Source organism: Anopheles maculipalpis, chromosome 2RL (genome assembly GCF_943734695.1).
Source record: "Anopheles maculipalpis chromosome 2RL, idAnoMacuDA_375_x, whole genome shotgun sequence".
NCBI lineage: Eukaryota > Metazoa > Arthropoda > Insecta > Diptera > Culicidae > Anopheles > Anopheles maculipalpis.
This window is the reverse complement of record NC_064871.1, coordinates 83,431,412-83,446,784: the sequence shown is the minus strand read 5'-3', so window position 1 is coordinate 83,446,784 and position 15,373 is coordinate 83,431,412. Positions and strand designations below refer to the sequence as shown.

At 45.3% G+C, this 15,373-nt stretch overlaps 2 protein-coding genes across 4 annotated transcripts in view; both read left to right on the top strand.

Annotated features, from left to right (window-relative positions):
- Positions 1-817: 817 nt before the first annotated feature.
- LOC126568278 (eukaryotic translation initiation factor 3 subunit M) overlaps positions 818-15,373 on the top strand; it is a 464,890-nt gene continuing 450,334 nt past the window's right edge. For 2 of the 3 annotated variants that reach the window (XM_050224725.1, XM_050224724.1), the window contains exons 1-4: positions 818-943; positions 1,074-1,354; positions 1,422-1,903; positions 2,415-2,771. In XM_050224725.1, coding sequence (XP_050080682.1) covers positions 899-943; positions 1,074-1,354; positions 1,422-1,903; positions 2,415-2,764 — 1,158 coding nt within the window. In that variant the 5' untranslated portion in view covers positions 818-898 and the 3' untranslated portion in view covers positions 2,765-2,771. Of the gene's footprint in view, positions 944-1,073; positions 1,355-1,421; positions 1,904-2,414; positions 2,780-15,373 lie in introns of those variants that run through there. The other variant, XM_050224723.1, reaches the window with a different exon arrangement.
- On the top strand, positions 5,965-13,898 carry LOC126568118 (uncharacterized). The gene is made up of 5 exons (XM_050224536.1): positions 5,965-6,152; positions 11,951-12,118; positions 12,187-13,147; positions 13,550-13,701; positions 13,766-13,898. The coding sequence occupies exons 1-5, from the start codon at positions 5,976-5,978 to the stop codon at positions 13,886-13,888; spliced, it is 1,581 nt and encodes a 526-aa protein (XP_050080493.1). The 5' UTR covers positions 5,965-5,975; the 3' UTR covers positions 13,889-13,898.

The following is a 15,373-nucleotide window of genomic DNA, read 5'->3' as shown; positions in this document are numbered from 1 at the left end:
CCATTTAACTGATTGGTGGTGATCGGTTTTGGCTAGGGAGGGCTAGGGACAACAAATGGAAACGCAGCATTTGCAGCTGCTGGCCAATTATACAGGACAGGAATTCGGGAAGCTATTAACCGGGTGACAAGGAACCGGGTGGTAGATAACCTGAAGGTAGGGTGCGAGGAAGGACACGCTAGGTGGTGTGTGTTTTGCACAGGCAGGCACAGGACAGGACAGAAAATTAAGGACACCCGCCCCCCACGCGGCGGGTATTGTGAGGTTCCGCCGGTAGTGCGGCGAGCGTGTGTGTGTGTGAGCTACCGTAGCATGTAAGTCTATAGAGCAATTTTCGAAATTGATACGAAAGTCGAGGCGACAGCGACCAGTAAAAGACGGAACGAGTAACAAATGAACGGCAAAAAAACGGAAAAATAAATATTGACATATAAAGCGAATGTGGGCGTTTCATTTTTCACTGCTTGTCGAAAGAAACACGTTTTACCATCATGAGCCACGTGATTGATTCTTTCGCCACATTTTTTTTAACCAGATATTCTATCGCCATCTTTCTTGCATCTGGAAATTTTAAAATCCCTTCTTGTTGTCTATGTCTTTGCATGGCATCACAGTCACAGTACTTAATCATTTTAATTATTAAGTACGATTTGTTAAGCAATGAGCGGACAATTTAACGTAATAAAACATCAAACAATTTAAATGAAATATTTCACATCCCTTTTGAAACGTTTCCATATAGCAACGCGATGCCTCTACTGCCAATCGAAGGGTTGTCAAAAAAGTTTGACAGCAACCGCGCATCGCATCGACAACAAGACCACAAAGAAGACGAATCTTTGCGACGTGTTGTTCGATTGCAAGTGCGTGAATTTCATCGTAAAAAATCGACTGCACAATGCAAGGACCGGCCGTATTTATCGACGCTGAGATCGACGATCAGGTATGGAACAAATGCACAATAGGATCCAGTTACCGCATTATACAGTGCACCGATTCCAGCGATGAGCTCGCACTGTGTCGGCAACCCGTATGGTTGAGGTTATGTTTTTCGGTTTCCCCACTTTTTGTAGGCCCAGGAGCTGCGACAGTTTTTGAAGCAGCAGGGCGCCGAAATCAGCGAAGAAAAATCGACCAAGGGCATCGAGGATGATCTGCACAAGATTATCGGTGTGTGCGATGTGTGCTTCAAGGACAATACGCATTCGCCGGAAGAAATCGATGCCGTGCTGAACAGCATCGTTTCTATCATCGTGTCAATACCGTTGGAGCGGGGTGAAAACTTGATCCTGTCGTTCTGTGACAAGATGACGAAAGCGAAGGAAACGAACCTTGCTCGGGTGTGTCTGCAGTCGTAAGTGTGAATGGTGCATTTTAGTGTAGAATCCCCAGATTATAAATATCGAATTGAATGCTTTCAGCTTGTGGCGCTTGTTCAGCAACCTGGAGGTGACTTCTCCTCTCCGGTACCATGTCTACTACCATCTAGTGCAGGTAGCAAAGCAGGTAAACCAGGTGAAGGAAGTGTTCACTGGAGTCGAGCAGCTGAAGGCTCAATTCGCCCAGTGTCCTCCCTCAAATGAGCAAATGCAAAAGCTCTACCGTCTACTGCATGAAGTGCTGAAGGATACCAACAGCGAGCTAGCCTCGAAAGTAATGATTGAGCTGCTCGGAACGTACACCGCCGAGAATGCATCGTACGCACGTGAGGACGCGATGAAATGCATCGTGACAGCGTTAGCCGATCCCAACACCTTCCTGCTTGATCCGCTGCTTTCGCTGAAGCCGGTCCGATTTCTTGAGGGTGAGCTCATCCACGACCTGCTCTCCGTGTTTGTGTCGGAAAAGCTGCCAAGCTACCTGGAGTTCTACAAGCACCACAAGGAGTTCGTCAATTCACAAGGTAAAACATTGTCTAGTGGTTGATTCAAAGTTTTTTTTTTAGAGGCTTTTTTGGGGCCATGTGAACTGCATTTTTAATTTCTGTAAAGGATTGGATGATTGTGTTCGATTTTGAAGAGGCGTAAAATTTTGCCTGTTTGAGATGAAATTTTTCGACGTAACATTATTTAACCACTTTTGTATTATTCAACCATTTTTGTTCATTAACTTCAGCTAAGCAAGAGTTTCAAAAGAGTTTTAAACATTTGTTTCTAATTTGTTACACCTTTTTACAATAATTACACCAACCAAAAACTGGTACGGTTAGCCTACAGAGGTTTCAAGTGTTTAGTCTGATTTTTACCAACTTTTTGATTGGAAACTATTTACAGATGTCAAATTTTACTGCACCCATATGGTTTAAGCAACACTCACCAACCCGCTCCATTTGACAGAAATTAAAAATGCATTTCACAAGCAACAATAGCATGTAAAAAACTGTTAATTCTAATGATTCCTTTGCCTTTTTTCAGGTCTGAATCACGAACAAAACATCAAGAAAATGCGTCTTCTATCCTTCATGCAACTTGCCGAAAGCAATTCGGAGATGTCCTTCCAGCAGCTGCAGGACGAGCTGCAGATTAAGGAGGAGGAAGTGGAACCGTTTATCATCGAAGTGTTGAAAACGAAGTTGGTACGTGCACGGATGGATCAGCGTTCCCGCAAGGTTCACATTTCCAGCACAATGCACCGAACGTTCGGTCGTCCCCAGTGGCAGCAGCTGCGTGATTTGCTGCTCTCGTGGAAATCTAATCTTACGCTTGTTCAGGAAAATATCAACTCGGTAGCTGCCGCTCAGATGGAGCTATCCCAGCGTCAGTGAGTTGTGTGTGCGCGTGTCCCCGTTAAATAGATTGAACACGTGTTTTTGTGCGTTGTAGAATCAAACCAAGAACCATATAAACTCAGTAAAAGGAGAAGTAAATTCCGAATCGTATTAAGAAGAAAACCGAAGGTGTGGTGCAAGCTTCGTGCGGGTGAAGAACAATAACATCCGGGTGGAGAGGAGGGAGCGTCGCGTGTGTGAAACTACCGGGGGTGGGGAGAAATCTTCCAGGAGAGAAGTACCACCCCGAGGGAAGTGTGGTCGACGTTCGCAATCATTTCTATTCACACAATTCTAACATCCATCATAGGGAAGAGTTTATTTTACGGCGCCGGACGACAACCGTCTCGATTATGTTAATAAACTCTTTTTACAATATGAACGAGAATACTGTTTCATTATTTAATTGTTTAACCCTGTCCCGGGCAACTCGAAAAACTCCATATTCCAGGCTTTTAGCAACTATAAGACGTTCGCATCACAAGTCTTCATGGTTTAACGACCTTTCAGATCACCCCGGCCATCGAATGGCTTACTAGACTTGCCGATACCACGTAGTTAAATAGCCGGTCCTCACTACGGGGGACGGTCCGGATGGTATTTGAACCCCGGTCCTGACGTTTGAAGATTAGCGCTGTTGTCGCCTATACCACCGGGCCCCGGTCTATTCACAAAAGGTCAATCACATCATATATATCGGTCATATAAGTCTGATGTGCAATTTTCAGAAATATACTACTTGTAAATAGGAAATGACATGTATGTATTATAGTTTCAATAAAAACAGTAACTGGACGAGGTCTTCTGTAACGGGTTTCATTGAAATAAAAACACCTTTATTTTTTTACCTACTCGTAATAAAATTCTGAAATTCTGAATTCTAAAATTCTCAACCGGCATTTTTATGGGCTCAATCTGATCCTACTGCGCCTCCTCTGTCCTTGTGGACGGCCTAAAAGGACTTTTTGAGCTGGGTCGTCCGGTGCCATTCGTATATCATGGCCAGCCCATCGGAGCCAGGCGAGCCTAATTCGCTGCACGACGGTAAGGTCATCATACAGTTCGTTCGTCATTGTGGCGGCTCCTCAATTGTCCTTCTACACATACGGGGCCAACGATCCTTCTGAGCATCTTGCTCGATCCTTTGGTAGGCCTGCTACCTGGGAGAGCCGCAGATCAATGTTGTCTATATCATCAGCGTATGCCAGGATCTGGGTTAACTCATAGAAGATGGTTCCCGAAGTCTACACCTCCGAGTCACAAATGGCCCTCTCTAGCGCCAAGTTGAAAAGGAGGCAGGCAAGCCCATCTCCCTGACGCAGGTCTTTGGAGGTAGCAAAGGACCCGGAGAGTTTTACATCAACCTTCATCTGGCATGTGACGTTGGTCATGGTCATTCTAACAAGCCTGATCAGTTTGGCCGGGATTCCAAAAGAGCTCATGGCCTCGTAGATTTTTACCCTGGCTACCATATGCCTTATGGCTTTGAAATCTATGAAGAGATGGTACGTGTTCAACTGCTGTTCAGCCATCTTCTCCAAGATTTGCCTCATGGTAAATATTTGAATTTCATTTAATAGAAAGTAGAAAAGATAACTGTCATCAAAAAATTGTATTGAAATTGGATTACTGGAGTATTGAAATTGGATTACTAATTGAATGCATGGAATATGAAGATTTTCTGGTTGGCTGGGATAGGGTTAATGCAACTGGGAGACTTTTTGGTTTATATGGCTATGAGTATATTAAGATCCGATATGTAAATCTTTTCAGTTTAAATAATATAGAAAGAGTTCGACAACAGCTGCTCAAGCTCTTTATCATACGAATATGAAATTTCCGAAATCCTCCCTCTGCTATGCTTTTTTGTTAACGCGGATGCTGATTTCCTCCCAGCTTTACATAGCCATTAGTTAATGCTCTTTAGTAGCCCCAAATATTTATTAATACACTTCACTTTCCTGTACATCCTCGTACTTCATACATTCACGAAGAAAAACTAGCGAATATTGCATAAAATTAACATTTTCTCCGCTTCCCGATCGCGATTTTTTTTAAACGCGACACTTGAACACAGAACTAAACCTCGCGCCTTAAACACCGCATGACACAGGGATGTCAAAAACAACGCGACCGTTTCCCAAAACAAATGGTGGAACTGGTGGAAAAGCACTACACACAAAACCACATAAAAGTGAGTAATAATCACTTATAAAAGCATTTATTTCGTTTAAACTACTTATCGAACATTCTTACATACTTTTAGCATAAAAAGGTTTGCACAGAAAGTGCCGTTTTCGCCCGACACTTCGTCAAAGTGTCATCATCACGATAAAACAGGAACAAGAAGTGTGCTCAAACAAAGAAGACCGCCGTCCAGATGTAAAGCCAGAGAGCGAGAGAGAGAGAGAATGAGCATGTGTGTGTGTTTGTAAGAGAACAATAGACGATTGCATCGCGCTCGGTTGCTTGTGTAGCGTAAAAAAGTGCAGCTTCTTCTGCCTCTTCCGTTCGGCTTGTTAGGACGGGATCTGGATCCTTTTTTCTTTATCCGTGCGTTGCGATTGTTGCATCGAAAGTTCTTTCTTTTACCGCAAAGCGAAACGTACGCGCCACTTGGAAAGGATTTGCTTTCCTTTCGCCATCGTTTTCTAACACCCGCCGCACGCTCCCCCAGGCTGGCCTGTCCAAGCTCGATCGTTTTATAAGAGGCGAGGAAGAGGCTTCTCAAAAAACAACAAACCAACCCCCCTTGTGCGTCCGTGTGTGTTTGTGTGCATATATCGCGTACCGTAGCCCTACATTCTCAATACCCTTCGGGCCACCAGAAGAGACGGCCAGTGTGCAGCGCGATTAGTGGTTGTTCGTCGGGTTCGGTGCTCTTGAATTTCACTTGACTTTGGCATTGTTGGTTGGTACCAGTTTTGCGGACGGTTTTGGCTAGGTTTTTTTAGAGGAATCTTCAATCCTTATAAAACCGAGAAGAGGAAGAAAAAGTGAAACAAATCCCACACACACCCACCAGTACAAACGCATGTAAAAAAAAGCCAATCACCAGCCAAACCACCACCACAACCACCAATTTAACCAGTAGAGAAAACCAGTGACTGTGTGTGTGTGTATCCCGGGTGCCGCACGGATTTCGCTCTTCCGGAAGATCTCCCAATCCGAGCTGCTATCCCACAGCTGTCCCGGTCGGTCAACAAAGATGTTTACCTGCCAGTGCCTGAATGTGTCGATAGCCGTAAATGAGGAGAGCACCGCCGCCACCGATCCCGGACCAGTGACGCTGAAGCTTGAAACGAGCTTGCCGCGGCCACCGGCAGACGTGATTGCCCGGCTGGCGGAAGGAAAATCACGCGAGCTGGCCAGTTTCTTCCAGGAGGTATGTGAAACGTTTAGAATTCGAATCGTTCTCTATTGCTGGTAGAAGTTCTTATCGTTCGCAGTTTCTTTGTTTGCACACCCCACCCGGAAGTAGTGTTGCTGGGGGAAATGCCCTTTTCCATCCTTAGTTTTCTGCCGGCCGGCAGTTTTTATTTCGAAAGAGTATTTATTTTCTATTTTTCTTTGAAAGTTTTGTTCCCAGCGGCGCATTTCCCACAGCCACACGAACCGAATTGTCGTGCGTCTTCCCGGTTGCACGCACGCGGGTTGGAAAATTTGGAAAAATGCACACTCGTGTTTGTTTATTGCGTCGCAAGCCGTCTCATACAACAAGGGAAGAACGAAGAAAAGAAAACGAACAAGCGTCTTCCATATAAATTCTGTCGATTTCAAATCGATTTTGTAATGCTTTTTTTTTTGCTCTGCTTGTACGTGTTTTGTGTGTGCGTGTGTGTGTCTGTGTGCTAGTAGTGGTGGGAACTAAGGGGTGAAATCATGAATCCACTCCGACTCCGACGTATAACAACCGGATTCAACTCCGGAGTAATCCGTAGTAATCCGGAATTTACTCCAGAGCAATCCGAAGTTAAATCGTGGTTTGACTCCGGAATAATCTCCGAGATTAAATCCTAATTTAATTCCGGAGTACACTGTGGAATCAACTGAAGGTTACTGCGGAGCCAATTGGGTTATAAATTACCTTCATAATTATGTTGTGCAAGGATCATTGCTTCACTTTGCGTCCTATCAGACGATTTCGCTACTCCATCAATATTTGTTCTATTTTGAAGAGCACCCTTTCGCAAAGGACGGAGTGCTTGGCACAGGTAAATAATTTTGGGCTAACAAAACTTCCCTGCGGCCTTTAAAATTTGCATAGTTATTAACTGTAATCCTGTTAATATCTCGGAGTCGAAGTAGTCTGACTCCGGGAAAAATGAGGATTTACGCATCACTAGTGTGTGCACACTTTTCACATGCCTCTCCTATGTTTGTTGTTCCTGTTTAGTACAATTCGTGCAAGACCTACTGGGAATGATTTCTGGACTTTTCTGCATTTACATTACGACCGAATCTGTAAATGTAGCGTCATACGTCGTCACCGCAATATACGGGAAATAAAACATAGCAACCGGGGTTTTTTTAGCATCTAGCACATCTACTCACACACACCGTTGTTGGGTGACGTTGAAATTGAAATAGAAAACAAATCCGGGACGGAATTGGCAGTGCATTTGCCTCCCTTCCTCCCCTCGCACACACCTTGGATTCCGTTGTACCTTCATGCATAGGAAGAATGCTGTTTTGAATAAACATTGCCCCCGATCGCGACGACGTTTCATAGCTCGCGCGATCGGTTTCGGAGCCCCGGAAAACAAAATACCCCAATCGCGCGCTTTAATCAGTTCTCGCTCGCCCAGACCGAAACCTCCTCTCATGGCCAACGACAATGATGCGGAGACCACCGCGTACAACAGTACCCCGCACTGTCCCCCATCTCCAGAATGTGATGATGCTCGAAATGTTGAATGCAAAGCAAATAATCACTTTCCCTGTCGCTACTCTTGGAGCGCGTATCGACACGCTGGACACGGTGCGAGCGCGGTAGGTTCGCGTTATCAGGGCACAGCGCAGAGAGTCATTAGTGGTGTGTGGTACACTGCTGTGTGTACCACCGATTAGAGAAATAGCTACATACCTCTGGGCTGGTAAGGCAAAAATGAAAGGAACCTTTTTTTTCGAAGGATTGATGTGTGTTTGGATAAGTATTATTCATCCACAACAGAATAGTGCGTGTCGTCCAACTTCGAACCGCGAGAGCACAACATGCTTATCATACATTTTAGAATAGCTTCTTTCTTCCTGGCTTGAAGACCTAGCTACCAACTGTGAATATCACGTAGTTGGACAGTCAAGTTCTTTCTAAAACTACGGTTGGACGGTCCGGAAGGGATTTGAACTCCGAATTCTGCCATATGGAGGCCGGCGCCGATGTCGGCTATACCACCGGATCATCTGGAAATATCCGGGGATTGAGTTCGCTCTATCACTCTTAAATTCGGCCCTTGAAACTCGGCCATTAAGAAAGAATGTCCTTCACCTCCACAAACCATGCTCGAATACATCGCCATAGATGGTCCAAAGGATGCGTCGCTCAAAGACGCCAAGAACGTTTGCATCCTCCGTTCGGATGGTCTAAGCCTCGTGGCCGTATAGGACCTTCAGGCGAATCAGTGTTCGATATATCTCACATTTCGTGCGAACTCGAAATTTTTTGGATCTCAACAGACGCTCAAGGACTAGTATGCGTCTCCGAATTTCTTTGCTGACACCGTTATCCGAAGCCGCCGTCAACTGATACTATGCTTCCGAGCCGGGCCCTATCGAGGGCTGATCCTCCGACAAGCAGGTATTCTGCTTTGTCGTTACGATCATCAATCCAATTCTTGATGCTTCATGTTTGATCCAGGTGTATGCTTTACACACCTTCTCTGTCGTCTTGCCGCTGATACGAATGTTGTCCAAGAAGCCAATAAATTGGAAAGACCAATAGAGAACGACACGATTTTATTTTGAGTTTTACTTAATTTTTCAATCCTTCTAAAGTCATCTCGCATCGAGTCTTTTGTTTATACTTACTCCATTATTGAAATACTAACAATTTATCTTGAGCAAATTTGCTAATCAAACCTGTTTTTCCCCTTTCGTTTAACAAGACTTTTCTTCCTTTTTAGCCGAAGAAAGCCGGAACTAATTGGGAACAAATTGGCTAGTAACGCTTGTCCGATGTTTATCAAAGAAAAATCGAATTCGATAAGGAAAAACGGAGCACTTTTGGTGTGTACTTTTATTAAATATCGCTGAAGAAAAGAAGAACAAAGAAAGCAGAACGCCTCCTCATAAGATATGGAATATCAATGCAATTTTGCTGTGTGTACCGATCATTGCATCAGAATCGAAATGGATGGGTTCGGTTGCGTTCTCTCGCCCTCCCGAACGAACCAATAATTATGCCGGCCGGCATTTTGCGTCCGCCGCCGTTTCATTACACCTCATCTCTCCCATGGCTTGGCGGTCATTGTGATAATGCATAGTCGGTGGATTATCATCTGACTATTGAGCAAGAAGAAATAAAAAGCTCTGGAATCGATTAGCCTGAGAGTTGAAGAAACTCTTTCGCTGGTTGATTTTCTTCATTCGAATCAAAGCCGAACCAATTCCATCTCTTTTTCGAGGTGTTGTGGGACCACATTTGCACATTGGCGTTGGGGTGAAGTTATCAACATTTTATAACTGTTTTTTTTTTCTTTTATAATGATTGGTTCGACAGAGCTCAGAGGTTATTTTATTTTGCTCGCCCTCCAACAAAAATACGTGTGCGCACTTTGGCGACCCACGCACACGGACACAATTTCGTTTCGGTGTGCGTTCCGGTGTGGGCACCCCCATCATACGATGGGGGTGTTGGGTTGGGGGGGGGGGGGTGGGATAGATGGGCGATCGAGTGCGCACAGCAGGGTGGTTAAATATGGTCCCATTTTGCCAGCAAACCACTTATCGCTCGACAGTTTTTCAGCATCTGAACGCAGGAACAGAAAAGAAAACGGCACACACCACCATCAGAAGAACGAGAACGAGTGCGCACACGTGCGCGTGTGTCTTGGTGTCCGCCTGCTGTGTGTCCGTAGCAGGCAAGCAACATCTGACTTATGTTCTTTTTTCTTTCTTTAAGGGAAGCGCGCTGTTACAAACACACAAGTTCGTCCGAAGCATGGCTGCGGCAAAATGGTTGGAAGAATAAGGGTTGATGTATTGTGTCGATTTCTTACGCTACACATCATTTCCCCGTCTCGAACGTGCTACGTGCTACGGCCTTTGGAACATTGGAACCCCGGCGATCCTATGCGATCCTCTGCGGGTTGTGAATAATGTTGTTACAAACTTTTTAAAATTCCTAATTAAATCTCAATTGCGATTAATATCGTCCTTTTTTTGGGGTGGGGGGGGGGGGGGGGGTATTCTCAACTCAAACTACTCCGGGGCCACCTTTAGTTGATTGTGTATTTTCTCTATTAATATTTATGCTGGGCATGCAATTTTCAACCTTTGCAATCGAAATAAAAACCCGCTCCACTCCACAATACCGCCCTTTTGTGGTGTGTGGTGGTGCTGTGTGTAATCCTAAACCTTCCACCATCGCGTCCCACACTATATTCATGGGGAATGAAAAAAGCCTATGCATACGGAAATCAGCATACAACAAAAAAAAGCAACAAAACGGGAAGAGGAGCAACTCTCCTACCCATCTAATACAGCCAAAGAGAGTGAGACAAACACGGCACGGCACGAGTGTGCACACCGCGAATGAACGAAAATATAATCACGGTGAATATGACGCGCTCGTCTCTGTTTTTGGCTCGTTTGTGGGGAGGTCTTGTAAGAAGGTGGGACCCCGGGACAGGGAAGAAGAGAAGGCAGGTAGGGGAGGGAACTTAAGTTCCCGTTCCCCATCAGCTGAGCGCAAAAGGGATGATGGGGAAGTGGGTGAGAGGGTTGTTTCTGTTGCGTTGTTTATTGTAACTGCGATAGAAACAAATAAAAACCAACAACGAGCGAGGGAGCGAACGTATGAGAAGAGTTGTCGGTAGTATAATGATCGGTCAGCGATCATCTCAGCGATCGAGTAGAAATATTTGATAAACGAAACATCAAAATGTGATCAAACAAGGAGAAATGGATGGAAATAATTGTACAAAATGTGTGTAAGGGATGGGCAGGGTTCTCTATATACGAGAGTGGCGTGTATCCGCCAATACATGGCACACGGCATCACCAGAGTTCAAATCCCAACTAAACCGTTCCTCCGTAGAGATACTCACTATCCAGCTATGTGGTATCAGCAAGTTTAGTAAGTTATTCGATGGCCGGCGTGACCCGTAGGGTCGTTCAGCTAAGGATATTTAAGTTTGGATCGTAGTACAAGCTAGAAGTCCTCTTTCTGGATGGTTCTGAGATGCTAGTTTGTGGTTCATTCTTATTCTCCACACGCTCTGCTTCACACACCGCCAAAGATAGAGCACATTAGCTTCCTCCGTCAGCATAGTCCAGGACTTGTACCCCTATATCCTGCATACAGTGTGTTGCTGAAGTCTTCTGGATTACTGGAGTTTGTGGAGCCCGTGCTGTACGAAGCTACGATCGTACCAAGGTAGCAGAACTTCTCTACCACCTCAAGATCGTCACCGACAATACTCTGCTTCCGAGTCGGGCTCTATCACGGTCAGGCCTCCGGCAAGCAGGTACTTTGCCTTCGTCCCATTGATTTTAAATCCAACTCCTATTGGCCTCTCGTTTTAGTCGGGTGTACGCCTTCCGCACCGCCGTAGATGTCCGTCTGATCATGTAGTCAAAGTCCAATGTCCAAGGAATTGGAGAAATCGAGTTAAAATCGTCAGCTTGTCCCCGGTGTGATTTGAATGATTCCAATAGCATATTCGACGCTCTCACCTTGCGCTGGCCGTCCTTAGTGGCCCTCAACAGCCTTACAAGCTTTCCAGGGATTCCTTTATTTGTTCTATAGTGTTTTGTCAGATCTATCGATCGAATGAACAGGTGTTGCCATCGAAATCTGTAGCAAGGGGTGCAAGTCTGCAGAAGAGTATTCGAGACAGGATCTTATCGGAGAGGATGATTGAATTATGCCCCTAATTAAACAGTCAAAAAAAATTCTTATGAGATCCTTATGAATTATTCTATAAATTCTTAACTGTCTTTCTTTCAATTCCTATCTTCCAGTCTGTTGGACCCCTGCAAGATGCAAGCGTGACCATGCAACTGATAATGATGCTGAAGACAATCCCGTGCGAAGGCTGGAACGTGAACAAATGCCTGAACTGTGGCTGTGTTGCCTTCGCCCGCAACAGTTCCAACCCGTCGGTCATCCTGATCAATGGAACACTTGCGGTAAGACGACCACATACGATATTACCATACAATCCGATCTCTTAATCTCCCTCTCCCCCTCTTATCAGGTCACCGCCGAGGAGATTAACCGGCGCAAGGCGCAGGAAAACTATTCACCCGCCTACAGGATCGTGCTCGATGGGCGAGCGGCCAATTTTCGCGGTTTCTACCGAAAGGACCAGTACCGCAGCCTGTTTACGGCCGCGGCCAACACACTCGACAGTACGAACGATCGGAACGAGCTGCTCGAATCGTTGCGCGCGTTCATGCGTGCCGAAACACAGGCGGCCAACGAGCGGATCGCACGCTTCACGCAGGAGCTAAACGAGCAGCTGAGCAATGTGCGCGATCGGGCCGAGCAGGATTATCTGTTCCTGGCGCAAACATTCGTACCTGAACTAGTAGATAGTAATAAAAGTGGCGAGCAGGGGGCCACGGCCACCGCCACCAGTCCGTCGACGATGACGGAGAAAGCGCTTCAGCCGCTGCTAACGAGCTTGGGCACAACACCGGTGGCCGCGGATGTTGCCGGCAGCCAGCTGGAAACGCCACCACCGACTCCAGAATGTATGCCGATGTCGACCGGTAACAGTCCACCGTCAATTGTGAACGGGAACAACGGTACGTCGTCGGTTAGTCCGGAGCAGCCGAGTTCAGCTATGGACGGTTTCAAGCCGGCGAAGCTTAGCAACAGTGCCGCCAATACGATTAACAATAATACTACGAACAGCAACCAAGGTGCCATTAGCAAACCACCAACTCAGCAGCAACATTCCATGAGTACAAATCTCTTTGCCAATCACGGCAATACCCTGGGAGCTGCCACCACGGTACCAGGGCTTGCCGGCAGTGTTGGCAACCTAGCGGGGGCTACACATAGATTTAGCAGCACCATCCAACAGCGGCCACAACAGCAGCAGCATCAGACGATGTTCGACTCGGACTGTCTGTTCGACATCGATGGCATGGAGAATGACAAAACGCCACCACCGGATGATATTACTGACGAGGAGCAATCGGATTACGATGGTAAGGCGCGGGGGTGTATTAGCGATGGGGCAAAATTCTTTTTTGGTCGGAATCGATTCCGGAGCACTTCAAAGATTCAAGATTCTCTGGATAGCAGGTTTGAAATTGCATCCGGAATTTGATCCGGAATCGGAGTCAGTTCGAAGCAACGGAATCGGTTGCACTAATCGCAATCTATTCTTGGATTAGTTTCGAGTCGATCCCGAATTATTTTTGGAAATGGTTCTGGAATCGATTCCAGTATTGGTTCTGGATCCGGTTCCGGAATTGGTTCCGAAATCGATTCCAGAATCGTTTCCGTAATTGGCATTTTGCCTCATCAGTTAGCGTGTATTTCGTAATGTGGCATGGTCCCCAATTTAATTATTCTTCCTCCTTTTTCTCTCTCTCGATCTCCCCCAGATTTACCCGATAACAACAATCGATCGGAGGGTGGCATAGTCATACCGCGCCATCAGTACGGACGGCAGACCAGCTCGATCGCGAAAAGTCTTCCGATTTCGATGCCGAAAAAGATGGCCCCGTTCCGGGCGAACGAAGATGATCTCGATGAGGTATGTAATGGGCGACGACAACTAAGGGACAAAATGCGTTATGGAATTGTTTCCTTCTTTCCAGATGGCCGAAGATACGGTTGATATTGCGGCCAGCATCAAAGCGCTCGCCAAAAGCGTACATGGTGAGGCAGTGTTTGGTGATCTTCCACGCCGGCAGATCCAAAAGTTCACCTCACAAATATGAGCGCACGTGCGAGACACGATCTCTTCTTTTGTTCCACACTTTTTTTTGTTCTTTTGTACACTAGGGCGTGTACAGCTGTGCACCACAGAGAGAGATAGACCCGTCGACAAAGGATATTGGATACGATCCGGATCATCCAGCAACATCGTGATAAAAGATATGCGTGCGTGCGGGTTTTTGATTGAAGCTGTTGTTTGAAGTGCGCTGATTGCTAATGTGCTAATAATTGCCGTCTTTATCTCCCCTTATCGGACAACCCCCCCCTCCCCCAAAGCCCACGGGGATGCGGTGGGGTAAGTCATTTGTGCACTATCGTTTTGAGAAAGAAGATCGTTTTGTTTTTAAAAGCTAAGTTTAAGAATTTTAACGCGTTTTTTTACCAGTTTTGGTTTCTTTTTTTCTCCTCTCTGTGTGTGTATATGGAAACGACTACAAAAGGGATGTTTTTTTTTTTCGCTACTAAATTTTATCCATTTCTCATACATCCCTTTCAGTTTCTTTTGTTCGTTGCAATATTTCTTACACACCCGGGAGGAAAGCTTCGCGCGGAACTCGGAATGTGCGAGTTGGATAAGATTTATATTGTCGCTTTTATTTAAATTTAATTCAATTTCATCTTTTTTATCACGAAATTTTGAACTTTTTGATCACATCAAGATTCTGTAAGAACCAAACTAGAATGAACTTTATTTCAAAAAGTTGATCAAATTGGATACTACCAGGCGTTATTTTTCCCTATACTAAATCTTGTAAACAGAAAAGAAAATCAATTACGTGGCAATTAAGTGAATGTGAGTAGGTTGTGTCTCTCTCTGTTTTTCCTTCCTTTGGTTGTAACTTTACCATTCAGTGCAGTGTACTATATATGCTACAGCGTTACTTGCGTGAGGTTAATTTTTAAGTCGTTACAATATTAGGTGTTTTATGCAAAACAGAGTAAGAGAGTGAGAGAGAAAGAGAGAGAGTAGTAAGCGTTATATAAAACCGAAGCAAGGATAAAAGGTGGGCGACAAAAAATGCATATAAAACAATCAATGTCGACAAACTTTTGCTATGTTAAATCCGCATCATATGCCTTGTCCACTTGCTTGGCAGCCCATCATCCACCAAGACCATCCCCTCTTCCGAGCGCCCCAAATACGCCATGTTTTCAAGTACAAGTACATCCATGTTATAATGTATCATCATCTACCAATGTGGGTCCAGTTCGTGTTTTCTTTTCTTTTTTCTCTTAACTATAAAATAAAGCCTCCTGTTTATAAATACATAATAAAGAAAAAGGCCAGCCCTGCCCCCCCGGTTCGGATACGTTCGAATCTCAACGTCAACTTCTCTTTCAGTTGGACATCTTTTAAATCTACCGTTTGGAGTATTCTTCTCGAGGGAATGCCCCGATTTTTTATCCTTTTCGTCCCGATCGCACACAAAACCAACCTTACCTCGTTCGGATTCGATGGAGGAGATTCGCACATGGATCATTGGGAA

What these genes read in the sequence shown, in the direction of transcription:
- LOC126568118 (XM_050224536.1), top strand. Translation starts at nt 5,976, where the DNA reads ATGTTTACCTGCCAGTGCCTGAATGTGTCGATAGCCGTAAATGAGGAG. An exon ending in TGATCAATGGAACACTTGCG is followed by an intron (nt 12,119 to 12,186) that starts GTAAGACGACCA and finishes CCCTCTTATCAG; the next exon opens with GTCACCGCCGAGGAGATTAA. An exon ending in GGAGCAATCGGATTACGATG is followed by an intron (nt 13,148 to 13,549) that starts GTAAGGCGCGGG and finishes GATCTCCCCCAG; the next exon opens with ATTTACCCGATAACAACAAT.